This window comes from Podarcis vaucheri (assembly GCF_965113315.1).
Source record: "Podarcis vaucheri genome assembly, chromosome: 13".
NCBI classification, from domain to species: domain Eukaryota; kingdom Metazoa; phylum Chordata; class Lepidosauria; order Squamata; family Lacertidae; genus Podarcis; species Podarcis vaucheri.
The window spans coordinates 15856156-15876726 of NC_138751.1; the positions used below are offsets into that span (position 1 = coordinate 15856156).

The window sequence follows — 20571 nt, forward strand, 5'->3', positions numbered from 1 at the left end:
TCCTTGTTTTTGCCTTCAAGGTGTTGGAAGGTATGGGCCAAATAATGTTGCATGGAATGCTATCAAATGCCTGCTGTATGAATTAAGCTTGTTCTAGTTGATGCATTTGGGATCACCCTTCAAGGGAACCAATTGCCATATAAGTAAGTCTACACTACTGGAGCATCAGCTGACAACTTTAGTATAGTTGAGGCTATTTTCTTCTCTTTTGCTACTGATGGTAGCAACAACCTTACTATTTTATTTTATTTTAGTTCCACGTTGAACTGCAGGGAAGAAGCCCTGACAGCCCTTCTCCATCAAGTCTGGAAAACTGGAATGTTATTAGAAAAATGAACAAGCCTTCTACTGTTGCCCGTGCCCCTTTCGTTAACAGCTGATTTCTGGCAGTGGATTACTAAGACAGCCGTCTCCGTTTCTGATTCGAAATCGCTCAGAGCTGAACTGCATGTTCAAAACTACCACATCCAGCAAGACCCCCCCTGGAGCCATACCATCCATGTCAGCATGCAAGTGAGGGGGCTAGGTTCTAGAAGGTTCTCCTCCTGTCAGAATCTCTCTGAAAATAGAAAACGAGCACACCCAGGAGGAGATGAGGTTAAGCTGAAACCTATAAACTAGTTTTCCATTAGCAGGGAGAGGTTTTTTTTTTTGGGGGGGGGTGTTAATGAAGAAGCATTCAAAATGTGAGAACTCCCCTGCAGTCTGACATGGTACACTCTGCATTTTGTGGGACATTTCTAAACAAGCACTGAAGCCCCGAAGGTGGCATTTTTGGCCCACGAAGGGCCAAGGCAGATGCAATATTAGTCATGTGGCAAGCCATGGCGTGGATGATATTTGAAAATAAACATAAATACTCACTGGGCCAGATAAGGACTATGGCAATGGTTTTGAGTGGAACTGCCCTGCTCCCCACATGTCTGCAGTGGGAGGGAAGCACCCACTGGTTGCTGGGCTTTCGTCCCACTGCAGAGAGCAGGCCCTCAAGGCACCTGATTCCAGTGGAGATGGTGGGAGCAGCAAATGGTTAAAGCTCCTACTCCACAGCCCCGATCATCCTCCGACACCCCCCTTCCTACTAATAGCCATTTATGATTTTTTAAAACATCATGCACACCAGGACAAAGTGTACGACTAACGTCACCTCTCGTTGTGGTCCTAATTTGAAGCCCAGAAGAGCGTCGTTTGCTCTGGTTTTCTTTTATTGCCAGATACAAATGAACTGTATTAATAATCCAGTCCTATGTGCAAAGGCTGGGAGAATGGCAGAGTGGCTGGTCACAGCCATGAGCTAGCAGTAGTTCAGAATTCTGTTTTCTGGTGCATGTTGAAACAGGGCGACTGGACGCCACAGTCTCTGTTTTCTAGTCTTGGGTACATTCGCATCACAAGTTTTGAGGTAAGAGAGGAGCAAAATCTGCGGCTTTCCTGATGGCTCGACGTGGGAGCATTCCCTTTCCTAGCGCCCCTAAAGCAGATTCCTGGCTGCTGCAAATATTGCTTGATAATACTGTGCTGATATGTGAGCTTTGACACGTTGCTTGCTCCCCGCTGATATGGCAATCTTTTAAAAAGGTGGTCGCTATCAACACACCAATTTAACGTGGCCGTAGTCCACACTGAGAGTCTTTGGAAGCTAGAGCAGCAGGAACTTTTGGATGCAACGATTCTATTTACTGCTACCCAAGTGACCTGGAGCGCCATGATAATCCTTGAAATCTGAGGGGCTGATCCAGTTAGTCTCTTACACATGCTGCCAGGCATGGGCAGCTCTCTGACAGCGGCAAGGGATGGGGTTGGGACCTGTGGCAGGAAAGTTCTGCCTGTGGAGCCACACACAAGGTGGGGAAGACGGACGGACAAGGAAGAAGATGCAGCAGATGAACAGATTGTGCCCTGAGAATTGACTCAATTTTTCCAGGTACCTAAGAATGAAAACTTCAGGGTTGTTGCTGTTGTTGTTTGTGTGTCTCTGTGTGTTTTGGAATACAGTCGAACTTAATCCATTCCGGGAGTCGAAACGGTTCAAAAACCAAGGTGCGGCTTCTGATTGGCTGCAGGAGTTCCTGCAGCCAATCGGAAGCTGTGGAAGCCACGACGGACGTTCGGCTTCTGAAAAGCATTTGCAAACCGGAACACTCACTTCTGGGTTTGCGGCGTTCAGGAGCCAAAATGTCCGAGTACCAAGGCGTTCAAGAACCAAGGCACGGCTGTACTTGCAACGAATGCTACTTTTGGAAACGCCTGTTTTCCCCAAGGTTTCCCATTGCCAGATATGAAAAGGGAGTGTCTGTCAGTTGCACGAGGTGTACCGTTCACCATTCCCTTTCTACAGGCAATGAGGGGGAACCTGAACACAGACCCTACCCCTGCGTGCAACAGAGTATGTTCCAAACAGCTGTGCGCTAGATCGCGGCCCTCGCTAGTGCCTAGTACTCCAGCATTAATGCTTCCGCCTATTCCCCCCTCCCTTTCAGGTATCTCTCCTGTCCTAGCACTTTAAACAACGGCCCGTTTAGAGATGACTGCCCGATTCGTGGCCGGGTCCTTTCCCACGCTGAGACGGGAAAAGAGCTCCACGAACCATTTCTTCCCTCAGGGTTAACCATTGATATGAAGGGGGAAATCGCCGGGGTGGGCAGGAATTACACGTTTTGGACCATGGTGGAGGGGAGGGGGAGAGGAGGTGTGGTTACGAGACACCCGGTTGAGGCCCAGAATCTCTGGAAATTCTGGGCAGAACCCTGGTGTCCAGCAAATGAGTAAAAATGGATGAGAAAGATGATGCTGAACAACAAACTTAGATTTGCTGACCCGATAAAGTTGTTTTTATCTATAGGTAGCTGGAACATGTGCTGTTATATCCACTGCATGTACAATTTTTAAATTATTATTATAATATTATTATTATTATTTTTGCTTTAATTTACAACCCAAGCGTGCCCCCAATGGAGGAGGCCAGTACTATACCGAGAACAACACAACAAATTATAATCATAATTTTCTTCTACATTACCCAAGAAAATCCATGGAGCAATACGGAAAAGGAGAGAGAGGAGGGAGGGGAGGAAAGAAAGACAAACGAGCATTAGTAACAGGCTGTGGTAGGCGAGGCGTTGAGTCTCAAACTGTGGGCCGCCATGTTGTGCACTCCTGCACAGTACACAATCGAAGCAACACATTTCCAGCAAGACATGAGTGGCTGGGATGCAAGGGAAGCCCAGGAACTGACTGGTGGCTGTAGACCCACCAAACCAGCCTTCCCTGACCTGTCATCCTCCAGCTGTTTTGGACTACAACACCCAGGCTGGCTGTGGCTGATGGGAGTTGTAGTCCGAAATCATCAGGTTCGGAAAGGCCTATACCAGGCCATGCACGTGAGTTTGAGTGGCAGCCACCAGAGAATGGACCAGGGCAGAGCTATCCATCACAAATGGTGTGTGATATCACCAACCAACACAGCAACCAAGAAGTAGACTCCCTTCCTTCCTCACTTTGAATGCCTCCTCAAAATCTTTAATTTCCATCTTGGCCTTTGGAGCATCCTGGCTATGGAGCAATGGGTCAGTGCATCTGGCTATTAACCAGAAGGTTGGTGGTTCGCGTCTGCCCAAGGATGGCTGTGGACAGGATTCCTGCATTGCAAGGAGTTGGACTAGATGACCCTCAGGGTCCCTTTGATTCTATGACTATCCCCTTTGTCCTCATTCCCAACCACCATCAGGTTTTCAGTACTTGCCACTGCGTTCCTCCATAGGCCAGCCTCCCTTCTCTCTGCACTTGTCAGCTTCCCCCTTGCCTATTTTAGAATGAAAGTTCATTCCCACCTCTCAGGCTCTGTAAGATGCCATCAAGGCTGATGGCTTGGTATCAGACGTGGGCCTGGGGAGGGCAGGGAAGATCTGGCTGGTGAGCAAATTCCTTATCTCCCTCACTCCGCATAGGACAAGTTTTATGGGTGGGTGGGGCTGCCCACCTGTCAATCACCTGATATAACAATGATGTCAGCTGACCTCTTTTGACCACATGGTCTGAAACCAAGCTGTGCAGGCAAAGGCGAAGGCATGAGGCTGTGATTGCTGGGGTTTGCAAAGCGTCACCAACACAACTACTAGGCAACCCTTGGCGATTGGCCAATTGGTACCTCCAAACTCAACACTGCCTGTAACCCCCCCTTTCAGACTTTGTTGTCTAAAACATCTGGAGGGCCGCAGGTTGCTGAAGCCTGTTGTGATCCACAGGCCAACATTTCTGATAAATGTGTGATTTAGGATGAATACACAGATTTTAATCAAGGGCTCCTTGCAAGAGCCCTTGTTGATAGCCTTATTGTAAAAGGACTGTATTCATAGATTCCTTTAAAAACAACCTTAATCCCAGTTCTGTCCCTATGATAATTGTTAACTGTTTTAATTCTCCAGTGTCTGTGTGCATAAAATTTTGAGAGTTGCATATAAAAATGCCTGCAAGGAAGGTCAATCAAGTTGCAGGACGCAAGGGAGAGGACTTTCCTAATACTGGCCACAAATCTATGAAACTCTTCACCTGTTTATACATGATCAGCCCTTTCTATTCAGGTTTCTAAATGAGCTGTTTCTTCTTGTAAAAAAAACTTACTCATTCCAACATGCGTTTCCTTGATGATTTCAGGTTGATGCTGTGGAAATGTATTTTTAAATCTTTCGGCCGAGAGCTATAATAAGCTCTTAACTGCTGTCAGTTTGTGGTGTTTAAAATAGTTGCTCGATTTTATAAACAGTTATGTTATGTACTGTCAGATGACTTGCAAGAGAGGCAACCTAACAATATTATAAGGAATAAATAAGGAACAGAGGGGAAAGAAAGCCATTTGGTTCAGTTACCACAGGGGTGGGGAAGCTATAGAAATTTAATTTAAAAAAACCAAATAAATAAATTTCAGGCTGAGGGTCACATTTCCTCATGGACAGGCTTCTGGGGGCCACCCGTCAGCAGTGGGAGGGGCTAGAGGCAGAAGTGGGAGGAGCAAGACCTACGACTCTTACCTGTCTACAATCTCCTACATGCCATAAGCCAGAGTTTTCTACACAACATGGACACACAACTCACTCCATCCAGGGAAGCAAGAAACAATTGTCACAGTTCAAGGACACATTCCAGGCTGGCAGAAGCAGTCAAGGAGAGAGTGGTGCATGGTCAGTGAGGGGCGTGAGCGGCCTTGCGAGACTCCTGAGGGCCAGGGCAGATAGGCCTGGAGGGAATTCTCCACCCCTGAGTCACCATCATTTCCATTTAAAATGGTTTCGGTTAGTATGGCTGTGAAACTCCTCCTTCTGAAGCGTTGGAGTCAGAGGAGATAGTACCAAAAGAGAAGAAGAAAAGGTCTGGTTCCAAGTAAGGCAGTTTCACTTAGGTTCAAAATTATAGTCATACCTTGGGAGTCGAATGGAATCCATTCTGGAAGTCCATTTGACTTCCAAACCCAAATTGCGGCTTCTGATTGGCTGCAGGAAGCTCCTGCAGCCAATCAGAAGCTGTGGAAGCCCCATCAGACGTTTGGGTTCCAAAAGAATGTTCGAAAACCGGAACAGTCACTTCTGGGTTTGCGGCGTTTAGGAACCAAAAAGTCCGAGTTCCAGGGCGTTTGGGATCCAAGGTACGACTGTATGTGGCAAATATGCCGCAGAAGCCACTGTACCCACTTTATTTTTCGCTCCCAAAGAATCTGGAATCCATAGGTAATTTCCTAATTGTGGAGATTTTCTCTTAGATCTCCCTTTCTTCTGAACTCGGCTTGACTCCTCAGTTTTCCGTTCTCAGCCATGCCTTCTCCAACGCATTTTACTCATTCCAGGTTCCTGACTGCCTCTTGCGCCTAGAGGGGAACATTAGCCCCTCTCTGCCTTCCTTGCCCCGTGTCCCAACCGCTCCTACTTACCCTCCGAGCCTTGCTCTGGTATTTTACAGCTTTCTTGGTGTCAGAGACGGCTCTTTCCACGTAATCAACGGAGTGCTCGACATTGTATTCAATGCGGTCAATCATCTCCCCCTGAAATGGTAGAAAGTGGCGACTTGTGAAGGTAAGGCGAGTTAATTCAGTCAACGGCTATGGCTGATAATCTGATCATCCTGACCCTTTCCTCCGAGGTTAACATATCCACAACAACCCTGCGAGGCTCAGGACAACAACTAGCCAGAAACAATTCAATGGGTTTTTATGGCTCCATGGGTTTTGAACCCAAGTCTTTCCCAGTTAAAGCCCAAACCTCTGTGCTCATTGATTTGGTTTGTACATGTTTCATGTGAAGTACTCCACACACAAAATAACTCCCAGCCAAGGTTTAACTTGAGCAAAGGGATACAAACATGAAATCATAGTTGGGGGCGGGGGGGGGTTGGCTGTCAGAGCTCAGCTTGGAAAATGTGCTTCTGAACATGTACAAAGTTTTCTTTCTTAGCAAAGAGGAGCCACTCACCTGAGAATACAGGGCAAGGTGTGTGTGTGTGTGTGTGTGTGTGTGTGTGTGTGAGAGAGAGAGAGAGAGAGAGAGAGAGAGAGAAGTTTCCAGGTAACTGAGCCCTGAGACTTCTCATTTTAGAATTTTAGAATTACAGATACTGAAGCTATTATACTGAATCACCGAGATCCCTCTGCACTGACTTCTGAGGGGTGTGTGTGATGAAGTCTGTAGTCCCCAATGAAACTATTTTATTTATTTACTTATAAGCAAGACCTAGAACTGCTGTGTGGAGTGCTCCTGTTCAAGATTGCAGATTTTTATTTTTGCCTTTTTTATTATCACTGCCAGCCATTTTGCTTCTGATGGTGGGAGCACCCATGGACGAGCCTCATATGGAGACCCCAGAAACACAGGTGGGTCAATGCTGGAGAATGCACCGGGGTCCTAAGCCATGCAGGGTGTTAAAGGTAAGGAATAGGGAGCCACTGGAATTGGTTTCCAAGCGGGGTATGATATGATCCCATCTCCTGGTCCCTCTCCGTTGTCTAGCAGCTGCGTTGTGAACTGACTGACTCACACAGCGTCTTCAAGGACAGCTCCACATTGACCCTGCGGGCGTACCTGGCTCTCCACCAACATAGCCATGTCCACAAACATGTCATGAAGCTCCCGGATGCTGGTTTCCAGTTTGATAATCTCGTTGTGCCGGGTTTCGATCTCGTTCAGGGCCTGCTTCGTCATCTGTGAGTCCATTTTGATCTGAAGGAAACAACACGAGTCAAGACGAAAGAAAGACAGACAGACAGGCAGACAGAATTCTGCACTAAGGAAAACTCCTGCCCTCCAATGCCCCCACAACCCTCTGGGGAAGCCTCCACCCCACATTTTGAATAAACAATGTAAATTGACAAGCAGTGATACAGATTGAAAGACAGAACCACATAGACTTGTTAAATGTGGCTGTTGTCCTAGGAACCACAGCTTCTGTTGTTGTTGTTGTTGTTAAAGGTTGTATACCACCCTATACCTGTAGGTCTCAGGGTGGTTCACAACATAAAGTTACAATATAAAAGCACAAAATACATAATAGAAATAATTAAAACAATTAACAGTACTATAATGTATACAAACTAATAAAAAGTACACTCCCAACAAAAGCCCCTAAACAATACCCCGGTATACAAATTAACATAAAACATTTGAAAACAATTTTAAAGAACCCCATCCCCAAATAAAACAGCACCCACCCAAGTTAGAGCCCCATCCCTGTTAGAACAATGGACCAAAGAGGTTAAGAGGAGGAACCCGGAGAGCCTGCTTCTTATATGTTAAGAAATGTTGGCAAACTTCTATTCCCTATGACTATGAAGGGAAGCAAGGAAGAACAGGGCATTGTAATATCAGTGGTTGGGGTTTCAGCATCCTGCCTGACATTCTGCCCCTCCTTGAACCTGCTTACTTCATTCCCAGTCTGACCCATAAATTCCAAGGACCCCCAGTGCAGTTTCCTAGCAGAGCAGCCCAACCCTGTCTTTTCCTAAGCTTGGAACCACAAGACGGCCATGTCTGACATGCTTGGGATACGTACGTCATCGGTGAAGATTGCCAGCTTTCCGCTCTCCAGCATGTCTTCTAGCTCCTCGTTAGTTGTTGTCCTGCCAGCTGCAAAAAGGGAAGACCAAAGCCATGATGAATCGCCACACTTTATAATACACATTATAATGCATCGCCTTATTGCTTCAACAAAGCATTCGCACCCTGGCCTCCCGGTGAGGAAACTGGCACATTGTTTGTTTTGATCTCCTTGTTTCCAGTTCATGTAAAAGTGAGCAGGCTCCCGTCCACCAGTGAAGCGTGCAACTACCGGCAAGAGGGTGGCAGGAGAATATGCTTTTAGGACAGCCCAGTGGTGTAGCGTGGGTTGCTAGCAGCTGGGGTCGTGTGGAAGGGAGGGAAACGGACTGAGTATGGATGTGCATTCAACTGCCTAATGGTGTCCGTGTCACTCAGGAGATCGCAGTCTCAGAGATAAGAAAAGAAGAGTCGCTCTGTTGTCTGGAGAGGTCACTTCCAGGTTTGCATGGAGAAGCTGTTTTCAACAGAGCCCAGCGATGGAAGCAAGAAGCTGCATCAGACCCTCCACGTATCTTTATTTTCCAGGGACAGTCCCAGATTTACAGAAGCCGTCCCAGTTTCTGATTTGACCCCAGAATGTTCCTATTTTCATCAGAGAAATGTTGAAGGGTATGGACTGATGCAATCCCTGAGCCAAGGAGAGAGAATTAACGTACTTATCTCCAGCTGCCTCTGGATACGGTCCTTGCACCGGTCTCGATATTTGGACTGGGTTGTGTTGTATTCCGTCATCACCTCCACGAACTTGCGGGAAAGGGTCGAGTGCTAGGCAGCGAAATGGGGAGTCAGTCATGTTGGGGAAGAGAGGAAGTCACCAAAGAGAGCGGGCCGTACCCCTCATTCCCTCCGCTCCCCTGTTTCAATTTAAGACCCATACCTATTGATCACAGACCTTTGGAATGGTGCGTGTGGGGGGGGAGGGGAAATTGTTACACAAATGAGCTAAAGCTTCTGGCTGGCTACTGTGAGAACAGAACGCTGGCCTGGATGGGCCACTGGCCTGATCCTGTAGGTCTCCCCCCAGGGTTTAGATGCATGGATTTAAAAAACAATTTGGTCAGCTACATGGGCGCCCCCAATTAACCAGAAAGTTTTTAAAAAAACAAAGCATGCAATTTATTTTAAATATAGGTACTTTGGGGATGAGGGTGGGGGAAGAAGAAGGAGAAATAAGGCAAAATCCAATATATGTGACGAAGAAAAGTACCTGCGTTTTCCGGATTCGCAAGTCAGCCGAGGATCGGTTCTGCACCTCTTCCTGCTCGATTCCCTGCTCAATCGCTGTAGAGAGGACAAGGGCAAAGAGATCAGGGCAGCTTTAGCAGAGAATGAAGAACTGTCTGGGTCAGAGCCTGGAGTTTCTGGGTTCTTCTTCTGCTGCCTCTAGTGGTGAGCTGCCAAGTTGCAGGTTCAAAGCTACCTAAGGGATAGGACAGGGGCCGGCGACCTAAGGCCCATGGGCCACAAGCGGCCCATGGAGGTCGTTTAACCGACCCATGGATCCCCACCGCCCGCTCGGTCAGCTCCTGTGCACCACGTGAAAATAGCACGGAGCAGAGCAGGGACCATCTTCCACAATGCTGTCCGGCTTCCCATTGGCTTGCGATGGTTTGACCTCTTTTCCGTTTTAACAGTACAAATTCTACAAACGCCCTCCATATCTCCTCAGAATCATTTCTCCTGCATATTCCCCGTCCTACTCTATTTCGAACTTAAAAATGGAAAGCGTAATGCTGGTGGTCAACAAAAGAGGTTTAAAGATTGTCTCAAGGCAAATCTGTAGTATAAACACCGACAACTGGGAAACACTGGCCTGCAAGCGCTCCAGTTGGAGAACAGCCTTTACCAAAGGGGTCATGGGCTTTGAAGACACTCGAACTCAGGATGCAAGGGAGAAACGTGCTAAGAGGAAGGCACAGTTGGCAAATCCACACTGTGATCAACTCCTGCCTGGGAACCAATGTCCCCACTGTGGAAGGAAGTGTGGATCCAGAATTGGCCTCCGCAGTTACTTACGGACTCATTGTTAAAACCGTGTTTAAGGAAGACAATCTTACTCGGCTACGAGTGATCGCCAAAGATGAAAGAAAAAGAAGAATGGCACGTGTTAATTAATAGCTATATCCCACACCTCTTTATACCATTCTTCTATTATATATTCTGCTTGCCCCTTCCACTTCTTGGCTATAATAATTCGTGCAGCTGTCAATAGGTTTGTGAGCAAATCCTCCATAGCCTGCGAACCTTCCACTCCATCGTAAATGGGTTACAATGCTACCTCTGGACTTTCGGTCACATATATATATATATAATAACTCTATGTTGGGGAGACCCAGCTCTTACCTTTCAACTTGGAGCGCACCTTGTTGGCAGTCTTCTTGATGTCAGCTGTGAGATCCTCCAGTTCCTGCTTGGTCTCTACAAGGAAAATGCAAAAATAAAAAAAATGGAGGGAGTGTTTTGACAGCAGACCCGGGGGATGATTGAACTGTGTCCGTTCCCCCACATGCATTGTTTGCCTTCATCCTTGCGCAGGATCTAGAGAGAGAGCCTTGCGCACCCATCTTGGGCAAATTCACGTGTGGCACGGGGCGTGTGCAAGCGCCATGGGACAGCATCACTAGACGTGGGCCTCTGGGTGTTCCACTCACTCTCATCTGGGTTGGGGGCAGCCAAGATGGCACTGTGCTGCTTCTTCACCAGTTCCACATCTTCCGAGAGTTTCTCAATGCAGCCGCGGATCTCCTCCACCTGGGGAAAGACAGGGAGGCAAGAAGCGAGCATGGACCTCCCTCCTGTTGCGGTTCCTTGAACGCCCACCGCTAAGTAATTGATACGGTGACCCAGGGCTGCCACGGTCAATACGGGTCCTCTGTGCTGCATTTAGCCAATCGTGGAGCCACAGAACTCTTAGGGTTGGAGGAGATTCCATGAAGGAGCCACAGAGGCGGGAAAAGGAGAGAGCGATACACAGGCCTCGTTTCCACATTCCGCCTGAATGTTGCCATGTGCAGAGCGAGAGCATCAGGCAGGAGGGGGAAGTACCTCTGGCACCATCAACGCCCTGATCAACTTAGGTCCAGGGTACCTCAGGGACTGCTTGAACCCTATATCTCAGCTCAACCACTGAGATCATCTGCAGTAGTGTCAATGGTTGTTCCCTGAGTTGGTGAGGCTTATTTCACAACAAGGAACTGAGATTTTGGTGCCATAGGGCCAGGATCGTGGAATAATCTGCCAATACAGTGGGCAACTTCTGCTTAATTTTATAAAATAATTAATAATATAACTGTCCATAATATTTAACTGGTTTAAAGTTTTTTTTTTTAAAAAATGCTCTTTATTGCATTGCTTTATGTACAACTGTGTAAAACTGCTCTGATTTTTTAAATTAATGAACAACAGTATATAAATATTTTTTATAAATGAATAAAAACAAATATTTCTTTGCACTGACAGTTTTGCTACAGTTCACTGAGACTATGATCTCTTTGTCAGACCGTAATACAATAACATGCAATATAAGAGATAAACAAATCAGCCAATTAAAAAAGCAATAGGAATATTTAATGCAGACATGTCACAGAGCAGCTGAATGAAGCTTGGGGACTTCTGGCGGTCCATGAACTACAGTTTGGGAAACTCTGACTTAAATGTTCCCTAAATACCTTTTTGTCTGTCTGATAGAGTAGTTTTCCTCAGTTAAATGACTGTAAGGCCTCAGCATGGCCACCAGGGAGCACTGTGCTGAAGAAAGGAGTTGAAATACGGGGCCCGGAGGCAAACTACCAGGAGACGCTCTCCAAGGTCCTGAAATCTGCAGCCGACTCGCTCACGACAGACAATAGCTTTGCTGGTGCCCCCTCAATCAAGCATCACTAATCCTGGGCCAACCCTGCCTTCCCTCATGCAGCGGAATCACAGTGTCAGGTTCTATGGAACAGCTTCATATTCCTCAGGGTCCCTTCCAAGTCGACACTTCTATGATTCTATGTTGGAACAGAGTGCAGCTTTCGAACTCAGGTCTGCCTCAGTCGTGTATAAAGAGGGGTGTGAACTAAGAGGATTTGTAGGACATATGGAGTTCATGGGTATAAGAATCCCCATCCATTGTTTAACTTCCCCAGAGTTTCTCCCCGTGTGGGCTTTTCCTCCCCTACAGACTTACAGAGCTAGAGCACAGCTGAGGGAAAATGACTTCATAAATGAGGTTTCAGGGAGGCAGCCACCAATTTAGTAGTTCTCTTTGGGGGGAAGCTGCCAGTCTAAGCAGGAGAGGGGCAGGCCCAGGTCTTAAATAGATGGGTCTTCCACTATCATATGTAACCTGAGCCCAAATGTCCACAAATTGATCCACTGTGGTGTAGTGGTTAGAGGCTCAGACTAGGACCCGGGAGGCCAGGGTTCGAATCACTACTCTGCCATGTAGCTCGCTGGGTGACTTTGGGCCAGTCACTGCCTGTCAGCCTAATCTATCTCTCAGGGTTGTTGTGGGGATTAAATGAGGGGGGGACACACACATGTACACCGCCTGGAGCTGACTGGAGAGAAAAGGGGGGGCACAAAAGCAATAAATAAGATTGGATCGTTAATTACGGGTCTCACTGGTAACTAACTCCCTGATGAGTGCTGAGGCTGATAAGAATCCAGGCACCCACCGGAAAAGACTGCAAGAATATTTACAATCTTGGGTCAAAGCAACGCAACAACATTTGCTAATTGTGCATGAAATGATGCAATCTGTATGCTTTATTTGAGAGAGGGAGGGTGAGTGGGCTGTAGGTGGTTTTTATTTTTAATAGAACTTGGAATTCAAAGGAAAGAGAGGCAAGAGCTGTCTGAGGCATGGATTTCCTGCAAGCAGCCACAGCACGCTGCGGAATTGCTTCAGAGAAACGGCAAGATTTCTCCGGGGTGTAGTGCGATGATCTCAGCCACGAGTTGCGACTTGTGAACAAGACCCAACAAGCGAACGTGGATTTCACAGTTGTGGGTGGCTGCCATCCCGGTGGCATCTCTCTGCCTCCCCCCCCCTCCAATCCTTCCACCTCTGACGCCTGCGCATCACAGAGGCTGCATAGAATCATTAACAAGATGCTCTTGCATACTAAAAGCCATGCTGCTTGAATATTAATGCGCTCCGCTCTCGTGCAGATCCCAGGCACGTGTCTAAGCAGGAGTTAATTCAGGGCATGGGGGCTCATAGGCTCTGTTTCCTATGCAAAAGCAGGCTGCGAAGAAGTGGGAAGGAGAGGACCTGGAACAAGGGTGGCCACCTTCTCTAATCCTGGCAGCCATTTGGTTTCCGCACAGCGGTCTGGGAGCTGGAAGTATGTATTGCTGCACAAAACCGACCTCTTTACGGGTTCTCAGACTCTCTAATGAAGCAAGAGCTCTCCAGCGTGAAAGGACCTCATTGTTCAGAGGCAAATAGGCTCAGGCACGGCTGAGGAATGACGTACCAAACCCAAAACAAGAGGAAACATTAAACTGTAGAATCTCTCCCTCCCTCCCTCACACAGACACCCCTTTCAAAAACTATTCCATTCCCTTACGCTTTGAAACCCAGGGTTGTATCCAATGCTACTCAAGAGTAGACCCATTGAAATGCATAAACACAACTAACTGAGGTTCGTTAATTTCAGTAAGTCTACTCTGAGCATAGGAGCCAACTCCGAGGGGCCGAGGCCCCTTTGGCCCTCCCAATAAAATATCTGAGGGGACCAGGGCCCCCCAAAATTGATGGGCCATTCAAATAGTATGCATGTGACACATCTTGTGATTGATTATGCAGGTCAGGGCTTATCTCCCCCCCCCCCAATATTTTATTCAAGTTGGCACCCCTGAATCTGAGGAAATTTAAGTTGGAGATAACCCCTAGAAGGTCGCCAGCTGGTCTCCTTAAATCTGTGCCCTGATCATTAAATAATGTGTTTTGAGTGAGGGGGTTTAGTTTTCAGAGGGGGTGTAACCTTCCCTGCTCACCGTTGACTCCCTTGTGGTCTGTCTCTTTGACCAAGGGGGAAATGCTTCAGACGAGGGGCTGGGGGGAAGAAGAAGCAGGCAAGGGGGGAGGTTTAGCTCCCCTCCCCTCATTCCTCCTCTTTTGCTTTTGTGTGAGAGAGAGATTGGGTGAAGCCTAGGTTTAAAGAGGCTGCTATCGTGCCCTTTACAGACCTCAGAGAACTTGTTTTTTAAAAGAAATAAATGTGTTTGCTGATTGCCACATGAACGAGACAACAGTATTTACTAGTATAGTCGTACCTTGGTTGATGAACAACTTGCGAGTCAAACGTTTTGGCTCCTAAAGGCCCCGAACCCAAACATGAGTGTTCCAGTTTGCAAACATTCTTTTGGAACCCAAACATCTGGCGCAGCTTCCTGCAGCCAATTGGAAGCCACACCTTGGTTTCCGAACATTTCAGAAGTCGAATGGACTTCCAGAACAGGTTCTGTTTGGCTTCCAAGGTACGACTGTAGTAGACATCAAGTGTTAAAACAAGTGATGAGTATAGCTTGCAATATGCCAAATCAGCCACCCCAATGCCATCCAGATGTTCTGTACTACAACTCCCATTAGTCCTGGACATGATGGGAGTTGTAGTTCAGAAAAACTGGAGGGTGCCGGGTTTGCAAAGGCTAGCCTATAGAGCCATGGATTCTTAAGCTATATTTCAGTGCAACCTCCCTTAGGAGTGCAACCTCCCTTAGCCATGGCTCAAGAAGTTAAGCTTCTACAGAAAGGGGAGAGGGACCCTTTGCCCTCCAGATGTTGTCGGGCTTCATTTCTCATCAGTCCAGGCCAGCAGAGCCAAAGGGCAAGGATGATGGGAACTGCAGTCCAGCATCATCTGGAGTTGCCACAGGTTCTCTGCCACTGGTCAAGATCTCATGACTGTTGAGATAAGCTTCAAAATATATGGGCAAAACCTGGGGAGATGTCAGAAGCCGGAAAGGAGTATGATTACTCAAGGGGTAGGACTTGGTGCAATATGTAGTGCAGCCTTCACCCCTCCGAGTGTCTTCCAGTTGCTTTGGACTACAACTCCCATCAGCCCCAGCCCTTATGGGAGTTGTAGTCCAAAAAAGCAGGAAGGCACCAGGTTGGCGAACACTGTTGTAATTCAAGCAGAGCACCAGATAAATGAGAGCAGAACAACAGACCAAAGAAGAGGCCCCACCAAGGTCCAGGCCAGGGATGGGGGATCTGCAGCCTTCCAGATGTTAGACCACAACTCTCAGCATCCCCGACCACTGACCATGCTGCTGTGACACCTTCAAGGCTGTTCTTCCTCTTACCTGTTCGAAGAACTCATCCATGAAATGGTCTCGGTCCACATGCACCACCTCTTCCTCATCGTCGCTGTCTTTGGCCTGCCCAAGAGACAACATTTCCACAGGTTAGGACACCCTCCTGGCTCTGTCCTCAAAGATACCCTGGTGCTCTCCTCTTCTGTGTGTTTCCAAGCACACATATCATGTAGCCAATTGCCATTTTTTCACTACACAGTGAAAAGTGGGAGGGGGAACCATTTGGGGGAAAGCAGCAAGCTTTTAACCTTTCCCAATTGCCCCTTCTCCCCTATTTAAGCAGATGCACACAGACACTCAGCAGACTCCCCCAACCAGTATTTCAGGCCCTTGTTTCTGTTGCAAATATCCATATTCCTTCCTAGGCCTCATTCTTTCTCTCTGATTTGCCTCTTGAATTTACTTCTTGATTCTTTATCTGTATTTCGGTAGAGCAGAGCAGCAGTTTCGTCCTAGCCCATACGGCATCATAAAAAGTAAAGATGCTTGGGATGAATCCCCTCTTCCTAGCCCAAGTAAGAGATGTTGCCAACCATCAGAAAGGAAAAATCAGATAGCCCTGGTTTCTGAAAGGCGCCATTGCTATGAATCTCGTAACACGAAATCGCCATCCTCAGCAGAAAACAAGCCAAGAAAACATGATTGAAAGGGCAAGTGTGAGACTTCACACCCTTCAGCAAAAGTTTGTTAGGGAGAAAGGGAATGACCGGGGGAGCCAGGAAAATGCCATATATTCAGTGAGAAGGAAGAGATGGAGGAGTGTTTGTGGTTGCTACATGCTTTGGGTTCATTCCACCTCGTTTTTAATTCTGAGGCTCAGCCCTGGAATAAGCGAAGCAATAATGAAGAGTTTACTGTAGCTGACCACATGCAGAGATGTCTGCTTTGCTATGGGTTAACCACAACCAGCCCCTATTCATTTATTTAAAGAATATTGCTAACCACCCTTCGTCAACTGATTCCTGTGGAATATACAAAAGTGTGGATAAGGTCCCTGGACATCTGGGATTAAAAACAGGGTGATCGGGGAACATAGAACACGCTCCCACTAGGCAAACTTGAAATGTCACAACTCACATTTTAAAAATTAAGAACTGTCTAAAACCCCAAGAGGGAGAAGTAACAGATTAATCTTCTCAAACTGGCAATGAAATCCAGGAATCAGGCCTTCTTGCTCCAAGAAGCTACACCCATTTCCGGGTCCTAGAGCTGAGGAGAAAACTTGAGGGCCTGTTTTCTAGAAATGCATCCAGTTTCCTTTTGGATCTACAAGGAAAACCCAGGAGACCCAGCTCCCCACACTTCCATCCCACAAGGCCTCATTTCCATTCCAGAGCGAAGAGTCGGGTTAGAGAACCCAAAAGAAATACCACAAACAGTTGCCTAATGCGGGGGGGGGGACTATTTGTGGACTAGACAGGCCCAGCCTCCAAGGTTCCTTTTAATTGTGTGGTCATGATGACTTGTGTTCATGATGGCATGGGGTGGTTATTCACAATCTCACTTTCATGGCTGGTTTGCAGGTGCAACAGTTTGAGGGCATACATATTGCTTTGTTTCCGGTCTCATAACTTCCTCCTGAAATCCCGCAACGTTTTATTATACCGCTATATTCCAGGAAGTGTGTGTTCGTTATGTCCTGCTTTGCCCCTCCAAATCATGACAATGTGACAGCTCCCAGCAAAGACTAAGGTAAAGGTAAAGGGACCCCTGACCATTAGGTCCAGTCGTGGCCGACTCTGGGGTTGTGGCGCTCATCTCACTTTATTGGCCGAGGGAGCTGGCATACAGCTTCCGGGTCATGTGGCCAACATGACTAAACCGCTTCTGGCGAACCAGAGCAGTGCACGGAAACGCCGTTTACCTTCCCGCCGGAGCGGTACCTATTCATCTACTTGATCTTTTTGGCGTGCTTTCGAACTACTAGGTTGGCAGGAGCAGGGATCAAGCAACAGGAGCTCACCCTGTCGAGGAGATTCGAACCGCCGACCTTCTGATCGTCAAGTCCTAGGCTCTGTGGTTTAACCCACAGCGCAAAGACTACAGGACCACTAATGAATGTATCCTGCCACATGCCATTGATGCATCATTGGTGATGAATGGTCCAAACACCAGTCTGCTTCATTAGCGGTCTAGCAAAGACCCCCCCCCCAGCAAAGACTACAGGACCACTAATGAAGTGGACTGGTGTTTGGACCACCGGGTATAAATTCACCACCAATGAACAACTCATGCATCAATGGGCATGTGGCAGGATACATTTGCAACACACACACACACACACACACCAGTCTGGAGGGGCTTTGGATGATCTGAGGGCATCTTCGGGTTGAACATTTCCACATGAGAAAGAAGAAAAAAAAACCCTCACACAGAAAACTTCCTTATCAACGAAATCTAGACAATAGCCTTTCTTAACAGCTGGCTTTCTAGGAGCAGAGCATTTTGGGTTTTTTTAGTTTAGGAAAGAAAGTCAATCATGGGTGCTCCACGTAAAGTCCAGAAGTGGTTATCTCCTATGTGAACGGCAGCTTAGAACTAAGAGTTAAATTGTGGTCTGTCTGTCCATCTCCCCCACCCTTACCTCCCATTCCATATCCCATAGTTCCTTGTAGCAGTTGTCAAGGCCAAAAAAAGCCCTGCCTTCTCAGCCGAGATGCCACATTTCTTCTTATATAAGTGCAACCCCCCAAAACTCGATTTAACCTGAGGCGACAAGTCAGAGGGAGATGGGCTCAGCCACTTGGAAGGCAGCACACACACACACACCCCGGTTCCCTGCCACTTGCGCTGCTCCACAAGGCAGGAGAAAGCTGGCGATCAGGGCAGCGGGGAAGGAATAGCGATGGAGAAGGTTCTCTGGCCTGGCACCACGGGGAAAGGAATTGGAGAGAGGGATTTGGAGGGAGAAGCTGTGTTTTGGACCAGTGCCTGGCTCCGTCTCCTGGAGGGCAGTTTGTGACGAAGCTCTCTCATCGCATTCTCCTTTCGTCCAAGGTCACAGCTAAGCGAGCTGGAACAGTGACATAATAACACATGCACACAAACAGCCGCTTGCACTTCCAGTGTGCTGGGAACACGTGTGCACGGAGAGACCGGGCGGGGTGGCTTGGGGGCAGCGCCACATCACCTCGGCAGACTATCAGATTCCTTTTCTCCTTCCAGGAAAACCATCATCCCCAAAATAACCAGCCTGGTCACGGAGGACAAAATAAAATATATAAATAAGAATAAAAACCCTCGCCTCTTCCCTCCCCTCTCCTTTCTTTCCGCAGTCGAAGGTTCTGTGATGGTTTTAAAGGGTTGGTTTTCCTCAGAAGATGCAACACTGGCCCACGGATGTCAAACCAATCGTGGTCCCTTGTCATATCCCGTTCCTGCCCCCCCAACTTCTGAGTAAGGGGCAGGCGGGGGCAGGGGGCGGGAAGGAACACGCACAAACAGAGAGAGGTGGAGTTGTGGCGGGATTGGTGCTTGTCTGCTTGTCTGCGGGCCACAGGGAGAACATTTTCCCTTTCCCACTTCTAAATCCATTTAAAGAGTAACAGCTGCCCACCCCATCCTCTCAACTAGGAATGTAAAGAGTGACAGCAAAGCACTGGCAACATTGCCCACTGATTATTAACATTTTCTTCTATGGTCATGAGGGCTAGCAGCTTTTTAAGAAGGAGCAGAAGGAAAAGAAGTCAGAATCACAGCAGGTCCACTGGGGAAATACTACAGGGGAGGCTAGGAGACCACAGTGGGTAAGCATGTTACTGAAACACTGCTAAAGTTTAATTTTACTTCACATTTATTTACTTTTCTGCAACTGTAGATCCCCAAGGCGGCTGGAGAGGGCCTTCTCGGTGGTTGCTCCCAGCCTTTGAAACTCCCTCCCTAGAGAAGTTAGACTTTTAATGAAAGGGCTAGTGCCGTGCTGTTTTTATTGTGATTATCTGTATGTTTTAAATAGATCATATATAGTGTGTGTGTTGACTTTATTAGTGTTTAAATTATTTTTAATTATTCCCCCTCTGTTTAGCTGTTTTTATTTTATCTGTAAGATGCCTTGAGCCCATGTAAAGGAAAAAGACAGGGAATATAATATAATATAATAAAATATAATATAATATAATTACTAAACATAGGGTTTCATAATAATAATGCACAGGGTTTCAAACCATCCCCTATCCAGGCATGACTAGACCTATTTAGTTTCAGCAAGGTTGCTGTATCATGTGCCTTTACCTTATAGTCCAAGTACAACCAATCACCTCTCCTTTTGTCCTCTTTTATTTGAATATAAGGATTCTATAGTGAGCCTATTGATCCTCTAGCCATCTTCCTGTTGGACCATGTGGCTGGATGCTGGGCGCATGACTGGCTCCTCTCCAGAGCCATTTGCATTGATGTTCTGTGTCATTCCTGGCTGGCTCAGGCAATTAACCTACCTTAGCTTTGGATGCTTGGCACCCCCATATATTCTCAAACGCTGCTCAGGTTGCTAATTTGCATGACGAAAGGAGACGCAGGCCAAGGTCGTCTCCTGGCAAGAATGGGCAAACGGTCCTATCAGGCCAGGCAAATGGTTCGTCCCTCTGCAACAGTGGCAAGATCTGGATGATTCAGAAGCAGCCACAGGGCACTTCAGAGGCAATCTTGATTCAGAAGGCAGGCTCAAAGTTTGGGAACATTCTGCTCCCTCTGTTTTCAAGGAGTCCTATGAGGGGAAAGATACCCAAGCGATGGAAGGAATGGAATCTATTTATTTAGCCATCACAGTTGTAACCCTGTTTAATCCCAAAACTGGTCCTGCGCTGAGGCTACGTTGTGATTTAGAATGTCATAACCATAGAGTTGGAAGGGACCCTGAGAGTCATCTAGTCCAACCCCCAAGGAAGGAGAGTCTACAACCTCCCAAGGGAGACCGTTCCAGGGTCAAACACCTCTTACTGTCAGAAAGTTCTTCCTGATGTTTAGTCAGAATCTCCTTTCTTGTAACTTGAAGCCATGGGTTCGAGTCCTACCCTCCAGAGCAGGAAGAAACAAGCTCGTTCCCTCTTCCATGTGGCAGCCCTTGAGATATTTGAAGACGACTTGCCCAAGGTGACCCAGTGAGCAAAGGATTCAAACCTAGGTCTCCTCTGAATGAAGGAGATGCTCAGAAGGACTCAGCTTTTGTTGGTGCCTGCAGCTAACA

The 20571-nt window shown here is 47.3% G+C and overlaps 1 protein-coding gene across 1 annotated transcript in view; it reads right to left on the minus strand.

Moving 5' to 3' along the window:
- Positions 1 to 664: 664 nt before the first annotated feature.
- The window catches only part of STX1B (syntaxin 1B), a 56253-nt gene continuing 36346 nt past the window's right edge, over positions 665 to 20571 (minus strand). Inside the window, exons 2-10 of the mRNA XM_082196798.1 lie at positions 15378 to 15452; positions 10730 to 10829; positions 10422 to 10496; positions 9286 to 9359; positions 8735 to 8843; positions 8032 to 8105; positions 7065 to 7202; positions 5921 to 6031; positions 665 to 3010 (exon numbers count right to left, since the gene is read on the minus strand). Coding sequence (XP_082052924.1) covers positions 2930 to 3010; positions 5921 to 6031; positions 7065 to 7202; positions 8032 to 8105; positions 8735 to 8843; positions 9286 to 9359; positions 10422 to 10496; positions 10730 to 10829; positions 15378 to 15452 — 837 coding nt within the window. The 3' untranslated portion in view covers positions 665 to 2929. The remainder of the gene's footprint in view (positions 3011 to 5920; positions 6032 to 7064; positions 7203 to 8031; positions 8106 to 8734; positions 8844 to 9285; positions 9360 to 10421; positions 10497 to 10729; positions 10830 to 15377; positions 15453 to 20571) is intronic.